This window comes from Macaca fascicularis, chromosome 10 (assembly GCF_037993035.2).
Source record: "Macaca fascicularis isolate 582-1 chromosome 10, T2T-MFA8v1.1".
NCBI lineage: Eukaryota > Metazoa > Chordata > Mammalia > Primates > Cercopithecidae > Macaca > Macaca fascicularis.
Genome location: NC_088384.1, coordinates 90,315,330 through 90,338,113, shown reverse-complemented (window position 1 = coordinate 90,338,113; position 22,784 = coordinate 90,315,330). Strand labels below are relative to the sequence as shown.

General features: G+C 51.4%; 1 protein-coding gene across 3 annotated transcripts; it reads left to right on the top strand.

Annotated features, from left to right (window-relative positions):
• The first annotated feature begins 203 nt into the window (after positions 1-203).
• Positions 204-22,784, top strand: AHCY (adenosylhomocysteinase). Of its 3 annotated transcripts, none has more exons than XM_045362789.3 (10): positions 204-281; positions 7,109-7,299; positions 8,545-8,620; positions 10,609-10,758; positions 11,593-11,705; positions 12,188-12,395; positions 12,488-12,575; positions 12,674-12,791; positions 17,107-17,301; positions 21,888-22,784. In XM_045362789.3, exons 2-10 carry the CDS (start codon positions 7,165-7,167, stop codon positions 22,017-22,019), a joined length of 1,215 nt encoding a protein of 404 aa, XP_045218724.1. In that variant the 5' UTR covers positions 204-281; positions 7,109-7,164; the 3' UTR covers positions 22,020-22,784. The 3 variants fall into 3 exon arrangements, with proteins under 3 accessions (XP_045218724.1, XP_045218723.1, XP_065379081.1); XM_045362788.3 differs by lacking the exon at positions 204-281 and adding an exon at positions 385-499; XM_065523009.2 differs by lacking the exon at positions 204-281 and adding an exon at positions 726-807.

Here is a 22,784-nt window from a genome sequence, read left to right as displayed (position 1 = left end):
CTGGTCTTGAACTCCTGGGCTCAAGCGATCCTCCCGCCTTGGCCTCCCAAAGTGCTGGCTGGGATCACAGGCGTGAGCAACCGCCCCTGGCCTGCAACTTTACTTATAATAATCTGTGTGGTAGGTGTCATTTGGCCCATTTTACCGGAAATTGAGGCTCAGGGAAGTGAACTGGCGTAATTTCAGTTCCGCTGGGTTTTAACACTGAATTAACTGGCTGAACCTGCGAGAGGACGGCCGGGCTGGCTCTCAGGCCTCTCCCAGCGCTCCCTTCCGGACCGGTGAGTGAGACTCCTGCCCCGCCCTGCGCGTTGGGCCCCGCCCCAGCGGCTCATGAATATGCAAGTCGAGGAAGATATTTAAAGGCGCCGGCGCCACGCGTATATCCCTACCAGGCGCCGCCCGCCCAGTGCGTGTCCGTAGACTGAGGCCCAGCCCCCTTCGCCTGTTTCTATCACGAGCGCCTCCAGCATGTCTGACAAACTGCCCTACAAAGTCGGTGAGTTCCAGGACCTGCAGCCGGTTGCTGCCGCTCGGCACCCGCCCGGGGCTTGTTCGTGACGGGGGCTGCAGGGCCGACCCGGGGCGCTCTGGACCCCTGGAATCGCAGGTTCGGCGCGTTTCTGGCCGCGCGCAGCCACCTGGAAGTTGGAGTTCTCGCGCGGCCGTGAGAGGGCCGTTACGGGTGGCCGCGGACTACAAGTCCCAGCATGCCCCACGACGCCGAGGCTGCCGCGCGGGCTGAGAGCCGCAAACGGGCGGCGTGCTCCGTGGGAGAGCACACCTGGCCGCGGCCTGGGACGGCTGGCACCTGCCGGACCCTGCTCAGGGGGCCTACGCCCGGCCTCCTGGGCCTGGACCGGACCCTGTCCAGCTGGGCGGCCCCGACGAGGTTCCACCCCTCTCTGGGCCTCCTACAGGGACGACGAGGGCACTGGTGCCCCGGAAGGTGTATGAAAAGAGGCCTGGAAAGCGAGCCCCAGGCCGGCTCCGGTCCTTTCCCCTGGGACTTTGGGCCAGTTACCCAAACTGTGGGGTCCCCCACCCCGCCAGCAGGGGCAGGCTTGCAGAAGTCTTGAAGAAAATTTGGAGTGGTTAGAAAAATCCTGCTGTCCCACCGATTGAAGTGTGATACAGGGATAGTTAAACGTTTACTTAGCGTTTCCTGTGGGATCGGCCCTGCCTTCTAGGTTTATTTTAGTCTTATGGCTCTGTAGGGAAGCTGTTCTCGTTTTATGATGAGAATCCTGAGGCAGAGGTAACTTGCTCTCTGTCTTACAGCTGGTGGTGATGGAGCAAGATTGGAACGCAGGCCATCTAGACCTCTGAGCGTACCCTTTCACCACTGTGTGCAAGCGAATACACGCGGAACAATCCTAATGAATTTTCAGCAAAAACCAGTTCAGTCTGGCTAGTAGCTTTTAAGTAACTTGGACACTATTAGACCGGGTGTGGTGGCTCACCCCTGTAATCCCAGCACTTTGGGAGGCCCAGGTGGTAGAATCACTTGAGGTCAAGCGTTTGAGACCAGCCTCGCCAACGTGGTGAAACGCTATCTCTACTAAAAACGCAAAAATTAGCCGGGCGTGGTGGCGGGCGCCTTCAATCCCAGCTACTTGGTAGGCTGAGGCAGGAGAATTGTTTGAACTGGGAAACGGAGGTTACAGTGAGCCGAGATTGCACCACCACACTCCAGCCTGGGCAACAGAGCAAGACCCTGTCTCAAAAAAAAAAAAAAAAAAAAAAGACACTATTAAGTCTGGAGAATGGCATCCACGTTTATGGGACACTTGCTGTATATCTGGTGATTTACATGTGTTTACAGAATAATCTTCATAGAGGTGGACATTATCCCCTGATAGAGCATGAAACTGAGGCCCTTGGGAAGTGACTTGCAAAGATTCAGTTAAAGTAGTTCATCAACTTGCTACCAGAGTAGACTGTCTCCATTGTGTGAATGCTGAAACTGAACCCAGAAAAGTTATGTCAAGGTCACATCAATAGTAGAACTGGAATGGGGGCTTGTCATACTGTGGAGAGATTAGTGGGTCAGGATTGGGGCCATTGGGTTACGTGAGTGGAGATAAAGCTGGTTTTGGGAGAGGGGGAGCTTAGATGGGTGGGAATGGAGGAAGGAGGCCCTGCTGTATGCCAGATCTTGATCATATGGCATTTTCTTTACTTGGGGTGTAGAGCAAGCTAGGGATGATTATCCTCACTTTACAGATGAAGAAACTGATGTTTAGAGGGGCTCTTGCTGTTCCTCTTGGGTTGTCCTGGGGACAGGTGTTCCTGTGACTTCTGCAAGTCCTTAGCTCCAGAGATTGGAGCATTTACCCTCTCCTGTGCCCTTGGAGTTGAGGGTCCCACAGAAAACCGTGGGGCTGGCACAGTGTCCTCGAGGGCACCGAAGGAGTTACTTTTAGGTGGAGGGACATGTAGTGGTGGAGGGGTGGAGCTTAGCAGCACAGGGCATAACCCATTGTCCCATACAGCCGGGCCCCTCCCAGGAGGGGCCTTGAGAGGGGCCTCTGCTGCAGCCCTGCCTGACTGCCAGTTCTGGTTCTGCTGTTAATTGGCTATGGAACCTGCAGCAAACTCCTCTCTGGGTTCTTTCCTCCTTAGTAAATGCTGGGACTCAGGCTAGGTTCAGATTTGTGTTGTTTTTCTTTGCCACCCTTGTCATGTGCCAGCCCCTCTCATGGATCTTCTTTCATTCAGTTCTGATGACAGATATGGTCAGTAAACAGTTGCTGACCCCTTCTCTGAGCCAGGTCATGCTGAAGACACAAAGGTGACCCAAGGACAGGAGTGGCACAGATATGCCATTTTATGTGAGCAGATCTGCCACTTGTCTGTCTCCATGGTCACCACCCCAGTTCTGGTCTCTCTCCTTGCAGGTCTCCCGGGATCTCTTGCTCCACAGATCCACGCAGCAGCCAATGGGGTCTTTTCAAAAGATAAAGCTGGTCTTTGAATGCTGGCCCCCTGAAAACTGTAGACTCCCCACTTCACTGGGACTGAAGTCCCAACTCATCTTACCCCTCTATTTGAGTCACCCTGGTGCCCTCTTTGTTCCTCTAGCAGGGATATACTAAGTTATTTCCTGTTTCCAGGTTTTTTTCAGCACCTACTGTGTGCCAGGTACTGTATTAGGTGCTTGGGAGGAGACTTCCAGGCCGATAACTGCTTGGGTTAAAGCCCTGAGGTGGGAATGAGTGGAGCTTGCCTGAAGTCGGTCAGGAAGACTGTGTTGAGCAGCTAGTGAGGGGGGAAAGTGGAGAGATGGAGGAGGGGCAGGCAGTCATGCAGATGGGGCCCGAAGATTGAGGGAAGCCATTGGAGAATTTGCTTGTTTTGTTTAGTAGAATAATGGAGGTGATGTAACTTACATTTTTAAAAGCCTCCCTCCTCTGGCTACTGTGGGGAGAATGGCATGTTAGAGCATGGGACCAGTGAAGAGGCTGTAGCAGTGTCCAACTGAGAAGTGGCAGTTTATTTCTTTCTTTCTTGTTCTTTATTTTTGGAGACAGAGTCTCCCTCTTTCACCCAGGCTGGAGTGCAGTGGTGCTATTTTGGCTCACTGCAACCTCTGCCTCCCGGGTTCAAGTGATTCTCCTGCCTCAGCCTCCTGAGTAGCTGGGATTATAAGTGCCCGCCACCACGCCCGACTAATTTTTGTATTTTTAGTAGAGATGGGGTTTCACCATGTTGGCCCAGTGGTCTGGAACTCCTGACCTCAAGTGATCTGCCTGCCTCGGCCTCCCAAAGTGCTGGGATTACAGGCTGTGAGCCACCGCGCCCGGCCTGAGAAGTGACACTTTAGATGAAGGTGGTGAGATGCGGTTGGATTGCTTATATATTTCGCTTGTTGAGCCAGAAACATGCGGATTGAGGTGAAAGGGGAAAAGAGGAATCAAATCTTAAGTTTTTGGACAGAGTTGCTGGTTGAATGGTGGTTTTATTTCCTAAAATGGGAAGATTGGGAGAGTAACGGGTAGTGGGGGCAAGGAGCCACGAGGACTCCAACATGACACGTAATAGATCCAATTGGACATCCAAGTGGAGGTGCCATGGAGGCGGTTGGATCACATTGAATCTCAAGTTCAGGGGAGTAGTTTGGGTTGGAGATAAATACGTGGGAGTCATCCGGGTAGAGAAGGTATGTAAAGCCATAAGACTGGATGAGCTTAATTGGTAAACATTAGAGAACTGGGAGATGATGAAGCCCTGAGGGCCCCCAAACGCTAAAGTCTTAGCTAAAGAGGAACCAGGAAGGTAGGTGGAAAAGCACAGGACAGAGTCGCAGAAGCCAAGTAAAGAAGGGGTTTCAGGAAGGAAGACAAGTAGTTTGTGCGATCTGCGCTGCTGGGAGAAACATGGTCATGGGTAATTTTGCATTAGGTGTGGAGGTCAGGCTGGTCTTGGGATAAAAGAGCAGTTTCAGTGGAGTACGGAAGTCCTTAAGAAGGAGAGGGGATGTGGAATCGGGCTCCATGGAGCAGGGATAGCTCATCTATTTTATTTTATTTTATTTTTTTGACTGAGTCTCACTCTGTCACCCAGGCTGGAGTGCAGTGGCATGATCTTGGCTCATTGTAGCCTCTGCCTCCCAGATTCAAGTGATGCTCCTGCCAGCCTCCTGAGTAGCTGGGATTACAGTCACTCACCACCACACCCGGCTAATTTTTGTATTTTTAGTAGAGACGGTGTTTCACCATGTTGGTCAGGCTGTTCTTGAACTCCTGACCTCAAGTGATCTGCCCACCTTGGCCTCCCAAAGTGCTGAGATTACAGGTGTGAGCCACCACGCCTGGCCAGCTCATCTTTGGTAACAGGAAAGAGTGCCTGGTCTGAAGCTGTAGATGACTGCTATAGGTGACTGGTGGATTCCATAGGGGAAAAGTGGCCTGGTTCTGAATTCATCTCAGTGAATTGGAAGGTGAGATTGTTATTCGATGGGGAAAGGTGTTGGAGGGTTGAGGAGAGTAGAAAATGGGAGTAAATTTACTAGGAAAATGTCATAAGATTGCTGCAATGTGCTATGTGTCTTTTATGGTCTTAACAAATGTGATGTGTTGGCCAGGTGTGGTGGCTCACACCTGTAATCCCAGCACTTTGGGAGGCTGAGGCGGGTGGATCACGAGGTCAGGAGTTCAAGACCAGCCTGGCCAACATGGTGAAACCCCGTGTCCTCTAAAAATACAAAAATTAGCTGGACATAGTGACGCATTCCTGTAATCCTAACTATTGGGGAGGCTGAGGCAGGAGAATTGCTTGAACTGGGACCCTGGAGGTGGAGGTTGCAGTGAGCTGAGATCGTGCCACTGCACCCCAGCCTGGTCTACAGAGCCAGACTATGTCTCAAAAATAAATAAATAAATAATTAAATGTGATGTCTTGGTGTGGTTGTGATTGTCCTCCTGCTGGGTTCAGTGGCTCTGGTGCAGTGGAGGGTCGGGTTTAATTGGGCTGAGAGTTTTGCCAAGTGAGTTGTCAAAGGGAAAGGGGGCAGAAGGGACAGCAGAAATTGGTAGGATGAATTGAATAGAAGTTCTGACCTGACAGGCCACAGCCTTGTTGGAGCTCCCTCCAGAGAAGGAGAAACCCAGAAAGATGAGATGTGGTTAGAGTTGGGTGCTTGAAGTCCAGATTTCCAATGACAGCTATCATTGGTGATGGCCTACCGGGGTAGGAGGGCTGGGGTGGGTGGCTTGAGTTGAGGCACAGCCGGAGTGGTCTCTCATGCAGGAGGCATGTTTCATCTCTGAAATTGTTACAATGCACTGTAGGAAGCTGACTGACTTAGATAGTTTTATTATTAAATTCTTAGATTATTAAATTCTCTACAGCATTCTTTGCCTCCCACTGCCTACCTCTTTGGGTGATTGGCAGGATCTAAGCTTCCCTAAAGATAAAAATCATCAGGAGTCTTAGGCCTGCTGAATCAGATTTTCCAGGAGAGATTTACAAGCATGCCAGAGGAGCATTCCTTATCGGGGAAGTCTGCAAACTTTGACCTAGGGACTGACCTAGGGTATGACCTTGGAAATGGACCAAGTGTGATAGGGGAGAGAGGAGGTTGAAATGGATCAGAGGGAAGAGTATTGAGATAGTGAGTTAGCTTGTAATAATATCCTTCTTTCCTGCCTGAGAATTTGAACAAATTCGAGACATTTTAGGTGGCAGATAGCACCTGAAATATACTTTTTATTACTAATAACCTTGAAGCCAGAGGATGTAGATTAGTATTTTAGGTGGCAGATAGCACCCGAAATACTACCTTTTATTACTAATAACCTGGAAGCCAGAGGATATAGATTAATATGAAATCCAAATGATCTTGCTGACTGAACCCTCAGATACATTAGTTACCCAGTCAGTTGCAGGCAAGGTAGGCCAGGGTTGGTTGGTCTCTGGAAAAGCAGAGAACACCAGCTTCCTGTAAGTGGGCAGGTGAGTACTTGCTTGCAGAAAGAAGGGAGAGCTAAGCTGAGCACACCATTTATTCCTGTCAGTTTTACTGGTCAGGCAAGCTCACCCCCCCTCCCCTGGGGCAGAGAGGCCAAGAGCATTAGTTATACGGATGAGTTCCTCCAGCTGAAAAGAAACATCAGGAGGGGGGAAGCATTTTCATGTCTAAAAGGAGATCAAGGAACTGTCATATCCAAAGTGTTAGATAGTGTTGATGAGCATTGAATCACCAGCAGTGATGACTGAGAGAGGGCTATGGAGAACCAGAAGCTAACGTCTTTAGGGAGTGAGGAGTGACCTGGAGGTTGATAGGTGTCAGCAGAAAGGCAGGGTAGTGGGAAGTGTCATGTGAGCTGTTTTCAAAGGGGCACTTCTTTATGTTGTAATTTTTGTGTCCCTGTGTGATTAAATGTGTTCTCCCACAAGTCAGAAAGGGGCAGGTAGGCAGGGACCGTGTCTTTCTTGAGTACTCTGGCTTCATAAATACTTGTTGAACGAGTGAGAGAATGCAGTGACAGTGCTAAGCCCTGGTGTGTTGAGTCCACACGTGGATCGGGGTCCACACACGGTGACTGCCCCTCTGGGTTGGTGGGACAAAGGGGCTCACAGAACTCCCACCTATTTCTCCCCGTAGCTGACATCGGACTGGCTGCCTGGGGACGCAAGGCCCTGGACATTGCTGAGAACGAGATGCCGGGCCTGATGCGTATGCGGGAGCAGTACTCGGCCTCCAAGCCACTGAAGGGCGCTCGTATCGCTGGCTGCCTGCACATGACAGTGGAGACGGCCGTCCTCATTGAGACCCTCGTCGCCCTGGGTGCTGAGGTGAGGCCCACAGCTGTATCACCCCAGAGTCCTTGCCCTCCCTGGATTCAGCCAGGGAAGAAGACAACTGTGCCGGGGTGGGGACCTTCCAGGTGTGGAGCCAACCCCGGGCCTGGAGGGGCTCCTCCCTCTCATTGGGTTTCCTCTCTGTTGCCCAGTGCTGCCACACTTTGTGGTGAGTGTTCTGCAGATTTTCTCCCTGGCTGGGAAGGTCACTGTTGGCTACCCCCAAGGCATCCTCCTGATGGATGCTCTGTCAGGAAAAACTCAATGCCCATGTCCTACTTAGTCCTGTAAGGGCCAGCTTGCCTTGGCCCTCCTGGGGTCACAGGCCTACCCTGGACCCATCATGGTTGGCCAGATGATGGCAGCTCTGATTGGTTCAGCCTGGGTCATGTATGCCAATGAATGACAGCTCTCCTGAGGTCTGAGAGTCAAGAAGCAAGCTGGTTTTGCAAAGCAGGGTAGGACAGTGCAGCCAAAACCCACAGAGGGGCTCAGGGCTCAGTCCTTGGACCTCTTCTTTCTTTTCAGCATTCACTCTTGGCGGTCTGATTTTATAGCTTTAGATACTATTTATCTGGTGATGACTCCCACATTTTTGTACTAGCCTGGACTTCTCCTGGAACTCCAGACTGGCATATCCAGGAGCGAGGGCATTGACGCTACCTGGAAGTCTAGTACTCATCTCAGGCAGAACACTTTCAAACAGACTCAGGATTTTCTGCCCACTCCTCTTCCCGAAGCCTTCCCCACCGGAGTAAATGGAACCTCCACTCCAGCCTTCTGGGTTCTCTCAGTTCAAGAATCTGGGAGTCATCTCCTCCCCACCTTTTCCTCCCCGCTCCCAACCCCTTTTACTCCAACAACTCATCCCTCAGCAAATCCTGTCAGTGCAGCCTTCAGAGTAGACCCAGGATGTGGCAACTACTCATCACCTCCACTGCTGCTGTCATATTTCTTGTCTGGAGTCTTCTTCAACAGTTTCTTCAGTTGTCTCCTTGCTGCTGCCCTTTCCCTTCCACACAGCACCAGAGTGAGGTTTTAAAACCTGAGTTGGATCTCACCTCTGCTCTGGCTCCCATCTACCCACCCAGTGTCCCCAGGCTGTGATCCTAGAGCTTGCTGTGCCTAGATCCCAAGCCTGTCCCCACTACCCGAAGAGCTCTCCCTTTTCCTTGCCCAGCGTCCCTTGTGCTTTTGAGCCACTGGTGACCAACAGCCTTGTTTTGATGGCTCTTCTAGGTGCAGTGGTCCAGCTGCAATATCTTCTCCACCCAGGACCATGCGGCAGCTGCCATTGCCAAGGCTGGCATTCCGGGTGAGTCCTGCTTGCAGCTGGGACATGTGGAATTTGTGAAGGGCCTCTGCCTTCTTTGCTTCACTGACTGCTAGAGCAACAGACTTCCTTACATTACAGAAGGGGAGAGGAGTAACGGCCACAAAATCCTAGCCCAGCGACCCATAGGAAAGAGCTGCTTTGTCCCATCATCGTCTCAAATCCTGTGGAAGTTGTTTATTGACCCAAGTCAAGCCGTGTAACCAGGAAGAGCAAGATCTTATGATTGGGAACTAAATGATGAAGCGGAGGGGAAGTTCATTAAAGGAAGGATGTGGATCTGTTTCCAAAGAACTGGGGAGGGCTACGGGGCAGAAAAAGAGGTTCACTGCCTAGGGTATGGCGGTCTAAAGGACTGAGGAAGGACCAAGACTAACGAGAAAGGAGCTTTCACAGGCTGGGCACATGTCTGCTTGGACTTGGGGAGGGGAGTGGTTAGATCTGACGCAGTGATTAAATAGGACATTCACGATTCCTTCTAACCAACCATAGGTGGAGAGGAGGGGGTGGCACAGTCTCCTTCACAGACTGACCAGGGCTGAATGGGCATGGCACCCATTCCTCAGCCTTGACTGGGCACCATCCTTTCTTCTGGGAAAGGCCTTGTGGCCTTGTTTTCTTTCTTTTTTTTTTTTTTCTTTTCTTTTCTCTGTCTTTTTTTTTTTTTTTTTTTTTTTTGAGACGGAGTCTCACTGTCACCCAGGCTGGAGTGCAGTGGTGCGATCTGGGCTCACTGCAAGCTCCGCCTCCCGGGCTTACGCCATTCTCCTGCCTCAGCCTCCGGAGTAGCGGGGACTACAGACGCCTGCCACCACGCCTGGCTAATTTTTTGTATGTTTAGTAGAGACGGGGTTTCACCATGTTAGTGAGGATGGTCTCAATCTCCTGACCTCGTGATCCACCCACCTTGGCCTCCCAAAGTGCTAGGATTCGCAGCGTGAGCCACCATGCCCGGCCTGTTTTCTCTTTTCTTTTCTCTGTTCTCTCTTTTCTCTCTTCTCTCTTCTCTTTTTCTCTGAGAACGGAGTCTTGCCCTGTTGCCCAGACTAGAGCGCAGTGGTGCGATCTACTGCAATTCTTAAGACCATTGTCTGCTCCAGTTGTGGGTAGGAGCAGCTGGCTCTGCTTGGCCAGCATCCTTTGCTCACAAGAGGATCCTGGGAACCCCACACCTGTGCCCTAGTCATGCCACATGGGAGGAGGAGGAGTGTGGGCTGGTGGTCAGTAACCCTTAGTTCTGGTATCTATTCTGAATTTCATGTAGAGTGACCCAAGTGCATCTTAGCCCCTCTGTGGGCATCTGTAAGTAATGATAATGGTCATGGCTGCCTCACAGGGTTTCTATGAGGAAGAATGAGATAGGGTATGGAGGATTTAGAGTCATGTCTGGCAGAAAGCAAGTACCCCATACATGGTATCTGCTCGTAGTCATTTTTTGGCCAGACTTTGCCTGAGACTCTCCTGCACAGAGGCTGCTGGTGCTCCAGTCCTTTCAGTGCAGAGCAAACCCTGGATCCTGCCTTGTAGATCCTGCTGAGGGGGAGGCATTGTGGGGCATCGAGCTCTGGTCACTTAGAGTTGATGCCTCAGTCCTTGGGGCCCAGGCAGAAGGGGATGGGAAAGGAAATAATTATTTCCTGATATTTATATCTGCGGGGCTGTACATGGCTTCTGTCTCACTTAGTCCATACTATTTATTATGAGCCCTGTTTACAGAGGAGAAGACTGAGGCTTAGAGGAGTGAAGTGATTTGCCCAAGGTCACACAGCTGGCAAGTGGCTGAGCCGGGATTTGAACTCAGATCTATGTGGCTCCAAGTTGTGTTCTTACCACTGCTGAGTCTTCAGAGGGGCTGGAGGTGGCTGGGGATGGAAATTGGGAAGGAGGTAGTTTTGGCTCTGCCAGGGTTATTCCCTGGAGCAAGTACTGGTTGGGGAAGTCCAGGCCCTGATGTGCCACTCACCCTCCAGTGTATGCCTGGAAGGGCGAAACGGACGAGGAGTACCTGTGGTGCATTGAGCAGACGCTGTACTTCAAGGACGGGCCCCTCAACATGATTCTGGATGACGGGGGCGACCTCACCAACCTCATCCACACCAAGTACCCGCAGCTCCTGTCAGGTTAGCAGGGCGGGGCAGGGGGGCTGGGTGTTGGCGGCCTGGGTGGGGCCTGCTTGCCCACATGATGGCCGCAGGCCTGGCAGGACTCCCATCGCCTCAAGCAGCAGGATCTGGAAGATGGGAGGATGGCAGGCTCTGGCATTCATACCGGGGCCTCCTGACTTCTGAGGGTGTGAGGCTAGGGCAGCTGAGCCATTGACCCAAGGGCAGGCACAGGGCCATGGCTGGGAATAGCTGGGAGGGAGCCAGCTTTGTTCAAAGTAGGCACAGGGAGTGCGGAGAGTGCAGAGGCCCTGAGGCAGGAATGGCTGGAGTGTTCAGGAAACAGAAAAGAGGCCCACAGGATAGCAGTGAGCAAAGGGAACCTTCGCTGGGGGGTATGGTGTGAACTTTGGTGAAGGCCAGATGTGTTAAGGCCTAATAGGCCAGTAGAAAAGTGTTTGACCTGATTCTCAGAGCAAGGGAAAATAACTGGAGGGCATTGAGAAGATTTCTCTGAGAAGATACATGTTAGAAATGGCTGCTGCATGGAGGATGGGTTGTGGTAGGGAGACTGGCAAGAAGTGACAGGGTCAGGGACTAGGGCAGTGGCAGTGAGAAAAGAGAAGCTGGGAGTTGCTGGGAGGCACAGTCACTAGGCCTGGTGGTGGCTTCCCGGTAGGAGGGCATCAGGGACTCCTCCCTCACGCTGGTCTGTGTGATTAGGGGGGCCTGTGGGATCAGTCACAGAGGTGGGAACCCAGAAAGAGGAATGGCTTTAGGGGGCAAAGATGAAGAATTTACGTGAGCACAGGTGTGGCATCTCTGAGGCTTGTCTTGTCCTCTTTTGTTTAGGCATCCGAGGCATCTCTGAGGAGACAACGACTGGGGTCCACAACCTCTACAAGATGATGGCCAATGGGATCCTCAAGGTGCCTGCCATCAATGTCAATGACTCCGTCACCAAGGTGAGCTGAGGGGCAGTGACAGCTCCTGCTGCAGTGGCTGCAGCTCAGGGCGAGGCCTCTGAAGAAGAGTGCCCAGGAAGGCTGAGGCTGGGGACATGGAGCCCTCATTTGAGGGGGCAAAAGCGGTTATAGACCAAGGCTAATGAGTGCATTTAAAAGGGATCTCAGAGCTGGGCGTCAGGAACTTTATGGCTTTGGGAAGAAGAGCTTTCAAGTTAAGCAAGGTCTTTGACCGGGCAATCTCTCCTAGTAACTGATGCCTAGGAAGGCTCCACACCAGCAGGGAAAGATTAGACAGAAGCTCTTGGAGCCGATTGGGTTGAAGGGCGTGTGGAGGCATTGGCTGCTGGAGGGGTTCAGCCCAGGCTGGGATGCTTGGTGGGCCCACGACACCCGGGCTCTTCAGAATACCGTGAGGCCATGTGGTCCTGGCCCTAGGGCCTTGCCCGCCCCCATTGTCTCCTTACCCCCTCTCCTTTCAGAGCAAGTTTGACAACCTCTATGGCTGCCGGGAGTCCCTCATAGATGGCATCAAGCGGGCCACAGATGTGATGATTGCCGGCAAGGTAGCGGTGGTAGCAGGCTATGGCGATGTGGGCAAGGGCTGTGCCCAGGCCCTGCGGGGTTTCGGGGCCCGTGTCATCATCACTGAGATTGACCCCATCAATGCACTGCAGGCTGCCATGGAAGGTAGGATAGGGCAAGGGTTGGTAGTCAGCCACTGGGGCCAGAGGGAGGGGCAAGGCCACCATAGATGACCCACAGCCACTGTCTCTGCACAGGCTATGAGGTGACCACCATGGATGAGGCCTGTCAGGAGGGCAACATCTTTGTCACCACCACAGGCTGTGTTGACATCATCCTTGGCCGGTAGGTGCTATGGGGGTCCTGGGGAGTGAGGGAGGAGGGCAGGGTTGGGACAGCTCTCTGTCCCTGACAATCTCCCATGGTCTTGGGCTGTCTGACAGGCACTTTGAGCAGATGAAGGATGATGCCATTGTGTGTAACATTGGACACTTTGACGTGGAGATTGATGTCAAGTGGCTCAATGAGAACGCCGTGGAGAAGGTGAACATCAAGCCGCAGGTGAGAAGCTCCCGCCCTGCCAGCGGGCTGGGCAGATGGGAGTGCAGAGGAGTGCTGGCTGCCAGGGAGGGGAGTTGAGGAGATGGTGGCAACCTGTGCAGGGGCATGGGGAGAAGAGGGCCTAGCATCAGAGCCAGCCGGAGATGGCAACCTTATCCTGAGGGCAGCCGGCATTCCTGAAGGTATCAGGCAGGTGAGCTGTATATGGCGAGCCTGTAGTTTTAGAAAGATCACTCTAGCTACTATGTGCAGAATAAAAGCAACCATGGCAGGTGGTGGGGAGGGAGGCTTTCAGAGGAGGCTCATAGAATCCCTGCAGGGGATGATGGCCACCTCGGCTCGGGGAGTGCTGGGGATGGATGGACAGCATGTAGGGACAGGATGAAGGCAGAGTCACAAATGACACAGCTTTGGCCAGGCACGGTGGCTCACACCTATAATCCCAGCACTTTGGAAGGCCGAAATGGGCAGATTACCTGAGGCCAGGAGTTCGAGACTATCCTGACCAGCATGGTTGAAACTCCATCTCTACTAAAAATACAAAAAAATTAGCTGGGCCGGGCGTGGTGACTCACGCCTGTTATCCCAGCACTTTGGGAGGCCGAGGCGGTCAGTTCACCTGAGGTCAGGAGTTTGAGACCAGCCTGACCAACATGATGAAACCCCATCTCTACTAAAAATACAAAAATTAGCAGGGTGTAGTGGCATGCGCCTGTAATCCCAGCTACTCAGGAGGCTGAAACAGGAGAATTGTTTGAACCCAGGAGGTGGAGGTTGCAATGAGCCGAGATTGCGCCATTGCACTCCAGCCTGGGCAATAAGAGTGAAACTCCATCTCGAAAAAAAAAAAAAGGTGGGGGCCGGGCATGGTGGCTCACGCCTGTAATCCCAGCACTTTGGGAGGCTGAGAGGGGCAAATCATGAGGACAGGAGTTTGAGACCAGTCTGGCCAACATAGTGAAACCCCATCTCTACTAAAAATACAAAAAATTAGCCGGGTGTGGTGGTGTGTGCCTGTAATCCCAGCTACTTGGGAGGCTGAGGCAGGAGAATCATGTGAACTCGGGAGGCGGAGGTTGCAGTGAGCCGAGATCCTGCCATTGCATTCCAGCCTGGGTGATAGTGTGAGACTGTCTCAAAAAAAAAAAAGAAAAAAAATTAGCTGGGCATACTGGTGGGTGCCTGTAATCCCAGCTACTTGGGAGGCTGAGACACGAGAATCTTTTAAACCTGGTAGGCGGAGGTTGCAGTGAGCCGAGATTGCGCCACTGCACTCTAGCCTGGGCAACAGAGCGAGACTCCATCTCAAAAAAACAAACAGATAAAAACAACAAAAAGGGACACAGCTTGAACTGCTGTGTGAGGAGCAGGCCCATGCACTGAGCTGGGAAAGAACAGGTTTGCATTAAGCATTGGGGCACTGAAACTGGAAGATGAGTTCTTGTGGGGGGTGTGAAGTTTTACTTGAGTTGCAATTATTATGGGTTTATTTTTTATCTGATTATAAAAGTAGTATGTTTCTGGAAGACATTTTGGCTTTGGATCTCAAGAGCTTTAAAGTTAAGCAACCTCTTTGGGCAATCTCTCCTGTAATTGGTCCTTAGGAGATAATTAAGTATGTGTATAGAGATGTTCATCTTTTTTTTTTTTTTTTTTGAGACGGAGTCTCACGCTGTTGCCCAGGCTGGAGTGCAGTGGCGCGATCTCGGCTCACTGCAAGCTCCGCCTCCCGGGTTCCCGCCATTCTCCTGCCTCAGCCTCCTGAGTGGCTGGGACTACAGGCGCCCGCCACCGCGCCCGGCTAATTTTTTGTATTTTTAGTAGAGACGGGGTTTCACTGTGGTCTCGATCTCCTGACCTTGTGATCCGCCCGCCTCGGCCTCCCAAAGTGCTGGGATTACAGGCTTGAGCCACCGCGCCCGGCCTTTTTTTTTTTTTTTTTTTTTGAGACGGGCTTGCTCTGTTACTGAAGCTAGAGGGCAATGGCACGATCATGGCTCACTGCAGCCTTGACCTCCTGGGCTGAAGGAGCTGATCCTCCTGCCTCAGTCTCCCAAGTACCTGGGACTACACGTGTGCACTACTACACCTGGCCAATTTTTTGTAGAGATGAGGTCAGGCTGGTCTCAAACTCCTGAGCTTGTTATCTCCCAAAGTGCTGAGATGACAGGTATGAGCTGCTGCACCAGGCCCATCACATTTTTTAAAGGGAGAAGAGCCCATTTAATGTGAGGTCTTTGAGTTGGTGCTGTGCCGTGTTTGAGATATGATACGGAAGATACAGACACAGAGTTGGCCAAAGCCCTGACACCCACCCAGTCATAGCCACACCAGAAGCCCAAGTCCCAGAGAGGCAGACAGGCAGCTCTGTGAACCCACATCCCCTGCACTGCTCCCCTTGGGTGCTCTGCTCCTGCGTGGGAGTTCTCCTTGGCTAGGTCCTGCGCTAGTCTAGGGTGTCAGTTCCCAGCTAGGCAGAGGGCACCTCCATCTCTGCCTAGAAGGCCTGGCACTCATCACAGTGTGGGGGTGGCCAGGGCATGCTTCTGTGGCAGCCACACCCCTGACAGCCAGCCAGACCTCCTTCTGCAAAGGCATCACAGGTGAAACCTGCTACACTGGGGTGATGGGCACCTTTCTGCCAAGCTGCCCTCCAAAGCTGGACTCTATGCCCACCCTCGACATCCTTGACAGTCTTGCCAGCCTTCTGCCCAACCTTATCTCTTGTCCATCCTCTCAAGGGCCTCTGTACTCAGGCCGTATTTGACCACTCCCTGAATACCCACTGCAGCTCCTACTTCTGCTCATCTGTCCAGACAGCTCTGTTTGTTTGGAACAGAACACATGCCCTTCTCCTTGTTCATCTTCTCAGCCCAGCTCAAGAGACCCCTTTCCGGCCAGGTGTGGTGGTTCACGCCTGTAATTCCAGCACTTTGGGAGGCCGAGGCAGGCGGATCACTTGAGGTCAGGAGTTTGAGACCAGCCTGGCCAACATGGTCAAACCCTGTCTCTACTAAAAATACAAAAAATTATGTGGGCATGGTGGGTCATGCCTGTAGTCCCAGCTAGTCTGGAGGCTGAGGCAAGAGAATCACTTGAACCCAGGAGGTAGAGGTTGCGGTGAGCAGAGATCATGCCACTGTACTCCAGCCTGGATGACAGAGTGAGACTCCATCTCAGAAAAAAAAAAAAAAATATTATAAAAAAGGGACCCCCTTCCTGGCCAGCTCCTCAGGCAGAGGCAGTGCCCACACTCTTAGTACAGACCCCTAGTGCAGCATCCATCACTGGCTTTGGTCTCTGACCCCACTGTTGTACCAGGAGTGTAGAGTCCAGGTTGATGTGTCCCTGCAAGGGACTTAGATGGGTATCAGTGAGTGCTTATTGATTGAAGCATCCATCAATGCTTGATGGGCATCAGAGACCTTTCCTTGGACCAGCACTAGGCCTCTGGAGCAGCTGGGAAACCTGGGCTTTGGGGAAATGTTTGGGAGGCCACCTGAGGGTGGAGGGATGGCAAGGGAAGAGCTGAGAGTGGGGAAAAAGCAAGTTTGTGTGTTCAGACAGCTGGGACAGACAGAGGACTGGGGCACTGAGGCTGGGGATTTCCATGTCACGTTCACTCACAAAACCAGGAGTTCTCAACCTTGGCAGTCACCTGGGAGCCACACTATGGGCCACACGAATAGGAGTCTCTGGGAATGAGGCCAGGGTATCCTCATTTTTTAAAGCTTCTGAGGTGATTCCGATGTGAGTGCCATGGCATTCAGCTTTTAGTAAGCTGCATTCAAAACTATTTCATGGTTATTGAGAACATGGGATCTGTCCTCAGACCATCCAGACTCAAATTGCAGCCTCCTCTTAGTGTGTGGCTCTGGACAAGTGACCTAACCCTTGTAAACTTCAGTTTCTAAATCTGAAATGGGGATGACAGCAGTACTGAAATTGCAGGGTTGTTTCTGGGATGAAATGTGGTAGTTACCTGTAAAGGACTTAGGACAGGGCACATGACAGTGATCATAACAATAACATTAGCAGCTGCTTACTGAGTGCCTTGTATGCGCCAAGCAAGTGTGAGCATATGAAGTTCTCACAGCAGAACTGTGCGGTCTGCAGCTTAGCATTTCTTCATAAATATCGGCTAATATATTTGTGCCAGGCCATGTGCTGGAGGTTGTTTTGGGGCAGTTCGGGAATGCCTCATGGGCACTGTTGGAGGCAGGGAGGCCTGCCAGACCAGAGGGTGGGCTGTGGCAGGGGTGGGCTGTGGGAGCGAGGCTCTGCGTGCCCTCACTGTTGCCCTGCCTGTGTGTAGGTGGACCGGTACCGGCTGAAGAATGGGCGCCGCATCATCCTGCTGGCTGAGGGTCGGCTGGTCAACCTGGGTTGTGCCATGGGCCACCCCAGCTTCGTGATGAGTAACTCCTTCACCAACCAGGTGATGGCACAGATCGAGCTGTGGACCCATCCAGACAAGTACCCCGTTGGGGTTCACTTCCTGCCCAAGAAGGTGGGTTTGTTCTTCTATCTGAAGCCAAGGGTCACGTGTCTACTCCCGGGATCCCCACACAGGGCTTGCCAGAGTTTATAAAGTGCTTGTCTGTCTGCCCTCTTAGAGGCCCTCATGGGGTCCTCTACAGTGCAGAAGTCATTCTCCCCATTGACAGAAGAAATTGAGGCCCACAGTGGGGAGTGACTCCCTGGAGCACAGCAGAGCAGCAGGAGCAGGTGGTGAGAAGAGCCTGGGCCTTGGAGCGGGACACACCCCAGTTTGAATCTTAGCCCCACCACTTAGAGGCTGTGTAATCTAGGCAAATTCTTTCATTTCTCTGTGTCTTCGTCTTCTCATCTGTGAAATGAAGGTAATAGCACCCCCCTTCAGGATTGTGAGGATTTCCTGAGATCAGGGTCATGAATCCACACACCCACAGGTACTGGGCAGGTGAATGAGTGACGCTGGCTGAGTAAGGACTGGAAGAGCTGAAGGGGTAAAGGGCTGGTTGCCACCAAGGAATCCAGGTCCATCTGATCCGGGCTTTTGACCTTTCAGGAGAGCCAGAGATACCAAGATCTCTATATGAAATGATTTTCAAATACAGGCAACTCATAATTTTATTTTTATTTTTTTGAGATAGAGTCTCACTCTGTTGCCCAGGCTAGAGTGCAGTGACGTGATCTTGGCTTACTGCAACTTCCACCTGCCAGGTTCAAGCAATCCTCCCACCTCAGCCTCTCGTAGCTAGGATTATAGGCACGTGCTACCACACCTGGCTAATTTTTTTGTATTTTTATTAGAGATGGGGTTTTGCCATATTGGCCAGGCTGGTCTTGAACTCCTGACTTCAAGTAATCCACCCACCTCAGCCACTGCACCTGGCCTCATTATAATTTAAAAAATAACTGGGCGGGTTAACTTGGATGTGTGTATAAACTGAGTGCAGTCTGTAGGCTGCATGTCTGTGGCCTTGTAATAAGATGATACATCCCTGGCTGGGCGCGGTGGCTCACACCTGTAATCCCAGCACTTTGGGAGGCCGAGGTGGGCAGATCATTTGAGGTCAGGAGTTGGAAACTGGCCTGGCCAACCTGGTGAAACGATGTCTCTATTAAAAATAAAAAAAATGAGCCTGGCGTGGTGGTGCACGCCTGTAATCCCAGCTATTCGGGAGACTGAGGCAAGAGAATCGCTTGAACCCAGGAGGTGGAGGTTGCAGTGAGACAAGATCGTGCCACTGCACTCCAGCCTGGCGACAGAGTGAGACCCTGTCTCAAAAAAAAAAAACGATACATCCCTAAACATGGCATCTCACTATGGCTCTGTGTTCTGCGTAACCATGATGATGAAGTCCTCTGACATGAAATCCAGTGCTCACCCTAACACCCCACGCAGTCTTCCCTTCCCTGGAGTCAGGACAGATGTTTTAGTCCTGGCTCTTCTTGGCAGTATTACAGGTGAACTTTGCTTTGTCCCTTACCCTGTCCGATCCTCGGTCTCTGTATGAGCTAAACGGTAAGAGTAGCTCTTGCTCTTCCAGCCTTTGGCTGCTGGAGAAGCTGTGATGGGGTCTATATACCATCCCTTCCTCCTTTGAAAGGCTGGTTCTGTCAACTGAGGAAGATGCAGGAAGAGGCCTGGGGCATCTGCCTCCAGGGCCAGCCAACAACTAATCTCCCTGGAGCAATGTCTTGCTGGACCAAACTTTTTACCCACAAGGACCTCAAGGCATACCTTGTTCTGTGCAACTGGTTGTGGGGTTGAAAGATTCTCACTTGGGCCGGGCGCGGTGGCTCAAGCCTGTAATCCCAGCACTTTGGGAGGCCGAGACGGGCAGATCACGAGGTCAGGAGATCGAGACCATCCTGGCTAACACGGTGAAACCCCATCTCTACTAAAAAAATACAAAAAAAAAACTAGCCGGGCGAGGTGGCGGGCGCCTGTAGTCCCAGCTACTCCGGAGGCTGAGGCAGGAGAATGGTGTGAACCCGGGAGGCGGAGCTTGCAGTGAGCTGAGATCCGGCCACTGCACTCCAGCCTGGGCGACAGAGCGAGACTCCGTCTGAAAAAAAAAAAAAAAAAAAAGAAAGATTCTCACTTGATCCCTATCTGATCCCACCTGGGAGAAATATGGCTGTGAGTTTGGTGAGGAATTGGTCAGGCCTTTGAAATGAGGCCAGGGTTGGAAGTGAAAAAGGCAAAGCTCTCACCTCCTGCCTCAGCACCTGGCCCTGTGCTTACCACTTTTCTTCATCATTGCTAACATGTGGCTTGGGGACAGGACACTCTTGGCATCATGCCTCACATGCTGTATGTAGGCAAGGGACTAGGTAACCTTGGCCAACAAATGACAGAGAAGGCAGCCACCATTTATTAAGTCACCTACTTGCACTAATGACTCTGAGTAGCACTGATCTTTGTAACAGCCTTGAGAGATGAGTGATCCATCCTGTGAATGGGGAAACTAAGGTGTAGAGATTGACTTGCTCTCACAGATGTTAAGTATTGGGCCAGGAATAGAACCTAGCTCTGTCTGTCCAAGGTGTTGACCTTATGACATGACACATACCTTCTGGTTCAGGGTGCTGGGAGAAGGAAAAGTTCTGGGCTAGTCCAGGCCGAGCAGAAGGTTGATTTCAATGTGTACTATGGGGGTTGGAGGCCTTCGTTCTACCTCTGGAACTGATGTGGACTCAGTTCTAGGCTGGGCCCTGGTCCTAATGTTGTCTGCCTCTCAACTGAGCATATCACCTGCAGGCTTGTTGCTTCATCTGAAGATACAAGGATAAACCCCACCCATCCTACTTCTTAAGGGTGTTTGGGAGGCTCTAATGAAACAGTAGATGTGAAACCACTTGGGAATATAAAAGCTATGGGCTGAGCTGTGGTCAAAGGCTGCCATGCCATCATGGGACAGGACAGGGTCCCTCAGCGGTAGGGAGAGGTCTCCCTCATGAGAGAGTTAGAGGCTTGCTTGTATTTAACTCTTGCCTCTGTCCTCAGTTTCTGCATAATCTCTTCAGAGCTGCTCTGGAGGCCATAAGCTGGGATGCTTGAGACACATTTTGGGGCTTTGAAGCCAGATAGACCTGGGTTCAAATCCTAGCTCTGTCATTCACTAGCTTGGTGACTGTGGACAAGTCATTTCACCTTTCTGAACCTTGATTTCCTCATTTTATAAAAGGAGGATGGCAGTGGATTAGAATCCTTTTGGTCACAAGTGATAGAAACACTGTTCAAACCAGTGTATCAGTTATCTATTGCTGCATAACAATCTAACCCCCAGACTTACTGGCTTCAAATAATAAATATTTATTATCTCAGTTTCTGTGGGTCAAGAATTTGAGATCAGCTTAGCTGGCTGCTTCTGACTCAGGCTCTTTCATGAGGTTGCAGTCCAGATTTTCTGCCAGGGCTGCAATCATCTGAAGGTTTGACTGGGTCTGGAAGTTCCTCTTCACATCGCTGTTGACAGGAGGTCTCAATTCCTCATGCATGGGCCTCTCCAGAGGGCTGCTTTTGCATCCTCAGGACATGGCTTCTGGCTTCCTCCAGAGTAAGTCATCCAGAGGAGAGGAAGGATGAAGCCACAGGGTCTCTATGAACTTGTATCCAAAGTCACACACCATCACTTCTGCTTTCTTCTATTCATTAGAAATGAATCACTCGGTGGGGTGGGGGGAGGTGGTGGGGATTAGGCTCTAACTCTTAAAGAAGTACCAAAGAATTTATAGATATATTTTAATCAAAAAAGGAACCAGTTTAATCCAAAAAAGAACTTTATTCTCGGATCTGCCGGGCACGGTGGCTCACGCTTGTAATCCCAGCACTTTGGGAGGCTGAGGCGGGCAGATCACCTGAGGTCAGGAGTTCGAGAACGGCCTGATCAACATGGTGAAACCCCATCTCTACTGAAAACAGAAAATTAGCTAGGCGTGGTGGTGCATGCCTATAATCCCAGCTCCTCGGGAGGCTAAGGCAGGAGAATCAGTTGAACCTGGGATGTGGAAGTTGCAGTGAGCCGAGATTGTGCCACTGCACTTTCGGCCTGGGCATCTGAATGAGACTCTGTCTCAAAAAAAAAAAAGAACTTTATTCTCAGATCCAAACACTGGAAACCTAGGATTCAGTGTCATCATCGCTCTGTCTTTCTGTTTCTCAGATCTGTCTTCATTTCACTTGTAAAACAGACTTGCAACTGGTGAGCTGAGACTGATAAATACCTTTCCCTGTTTAGGAATCCCAGTGGGACTGGAGCACCTTGTCTCTGCCTATCATGGAAAATATGTCCTGTGCATAGATCAATTCCAGAGAAGTGTTTTGGTTAGCTGCTTGAGTTGAAGAATGAGGAAGGGGATGTGATTGATGGTCCTGTCAGGGCTACATGGAGGGGACGGTGTGTCATGGTTCCCTTTTGAGGGGGGCTAGGCAGCCAAAACAACACATTAACTGAGGCTGGATGTGAGGATAGAAAGAGTTAACATGAGTGCCACACATGGCAGATACCCCAACAGAACACTTCTGCCTCTATTGGCAGCCAGATACATGTAGGGATCCCAGAGCATGGCACTGATTGCCAGTCTTTCTTTGTTTCTCCCCAGCTGGATGAGGCAGTGGCTGAAGCCCACCTGGGCAAGCTGAATGTGAAGTTGACCAAGCTGACTGAGAAGCAAGCCCAGTACCTGGGCATGTCCCGTGATGGCCCCTTCAAGCCGGATCACTACCGCTACTGAGAGCCAGGTCTGCGCTTCACCCTCCAGCTGCTGTCCTTGCCCAGGCCCCGCCTCTCCTCCCTAAGAGCTAATGGCACCAACTTTGTGACTGGTTTGTCAGTGTCCCCCATCGACTCTCTGGGGCCGATCGCTCAGTTTTTGGCCTCTGCTGCAGCCATCATACTGTTCCAAATGTGGCAGCAGGAACAGAGGCCTCTCCTCAAGCCTCAGTCATGATGGAGGTCCCAGCCACAGGGAACTATGAACTCAGTGATCTTGGAACAGCGCACTAAGTCAGTCCTTCCTTAACCTCGAAGTCAGTAGTGGAGTCACAAAACCCATGTGTTTTGCCATCTAGGCCTTCACCTGGTCTGTGGACTTATACCTGTGTGCTTGGTTTACAGATCCAGTGGTTCCTCAGCCCACGACAGATGAGAAGGGGGTATATTGAAGGGCAAAGAGGAACTGTTGTTTGAATTTTCCTGAGAGTCTGGCTTAGTGCTGGGTCTTAAACCTCATAACAATGAGGTTAGTACTTTTAGTCCCTGTTTTACAGGGGTTAGAATAGACTGGTAAGGGGCAACTGAGAAAGAATAGAGAAGTGACAGCCAGAGGTTGAGAGGGGCCAGAAAAACACGAATGAATGCAGGCAGATTTCGTGAAATCTGCCACCACTTTATAACTTGATGGTTCCTATCACAACCCTGGGTCAAAAAGAGAATAATTTGACCTATAATGTTAAAAGAAAGCAGGAAGGTGGGTAAATAAAAATCTTGGTGTCTAAAA